Raw genomic sequence first — 856 nt, forward strand, 5'->3', positions numbered from 1 at the left:
TTCAAAAACCCAAAAGCTCCGCACTGAACGAACCCGAACTGCTGATGAACAGCAGTCGATCTGCGCACGCAAGGAGGTGCTATTCCAATTCTTCTTATGGAAAAACGAAAGAGAGCTTGAAAACAGACTGCAGCGCCATCTGAAGCAAAGAGCGGACTTCTGGCGGACACTTTTTTGGCTGAGTGGACCATCTTGTTATGTACTATCTTTGGTCTTAGACACATGCGTGTATCGTTTGACAGTGCCACACCGCGTAATATCTATCTGTCTGTCAGTCTGTCTCTATATCTGTCTATCAGCCCATTTCTCCATCTACTCTTACTCTGACACTTGCTAACTCCCTCCCTCTCTCTCTCTCTCTCTCTCTCTCTCTCTCTCCCCTCTCTCTGTGTCTCTCCTCCCTTCTCTCCGTCTCTCTCTTTATATATACATATAATAATTTTAATGTGTCTATATTATATATTCAAACGCACACACACCCCTACGACTCTCTCAATATCTCAGTTCACACTATCCGTTCATTTTCTATGATTCAGGCAAACTTGTAGACAAATCCCATCCATTGCTTTCCCTCCCCAACACTTATATCCTTTCCTATCGATCAAGGATTTTCAATGAAACTTTTGAAAGTTTCTCGCTTCTTGCCTGGGTTGGACGGTAGGGTTGGCGCGAACTCGATCTTCTCTTTCTTCGCCTGCTCAGCTCGTCTGGACATTCGGCGACTCTGTAAATACAAGAACCAACATTGTAGCTCCGATAGCAAAATATTGTGAGGCGTCGTGATGAAATCATCCGCTCGTCAGAATAACGAAATCGAAGAAACAGGCATTTCCCCGCTCGTTGAGATTTTTTTTCG

At 44.4% G+C, this 856-nt stretch overlaps 1 protein-coding gene across 1 annotated transcript in view; it reads right to left on the reverse strand.

The window, feature by feature from the left end:
• Positions 1-423: 423 nt before the first annotated feature.
• Positions 424-856, reverse strand: part of LOC101859471 (phosphoinositide 3-kinase adapter protein 1) — a gene marked incomplete at its 5' end in the record, with an annotated part of 32613 nt that continues 32180 nt past the window's right edge. Inside the window, 1 exon segment of the mRNA XM_005094859.3 lies at positions 424-724. Within this exon segment, the coding sequence (XP_005094916.2) occupies positions 602-724 (123 nt within the window).

The sequence above is a fragment of the Aplysia californica genome, unplaced genomic scaffold, assembly GCF_000002075.1.
Source record: "Aplysia californica isolate F4 #8 unplaced genomic scaffold, AplCal3.0 scaffold00090, whole genome shotgun sequence".
In the NCBI taxonomy this organism is placed as follows: domain Eukaryota; kingdom Metazoa; phylum Mollusca; class Gastropoda; order Aplysiida; family Aplysiidae; genus Aplysia; species Aplysia californica.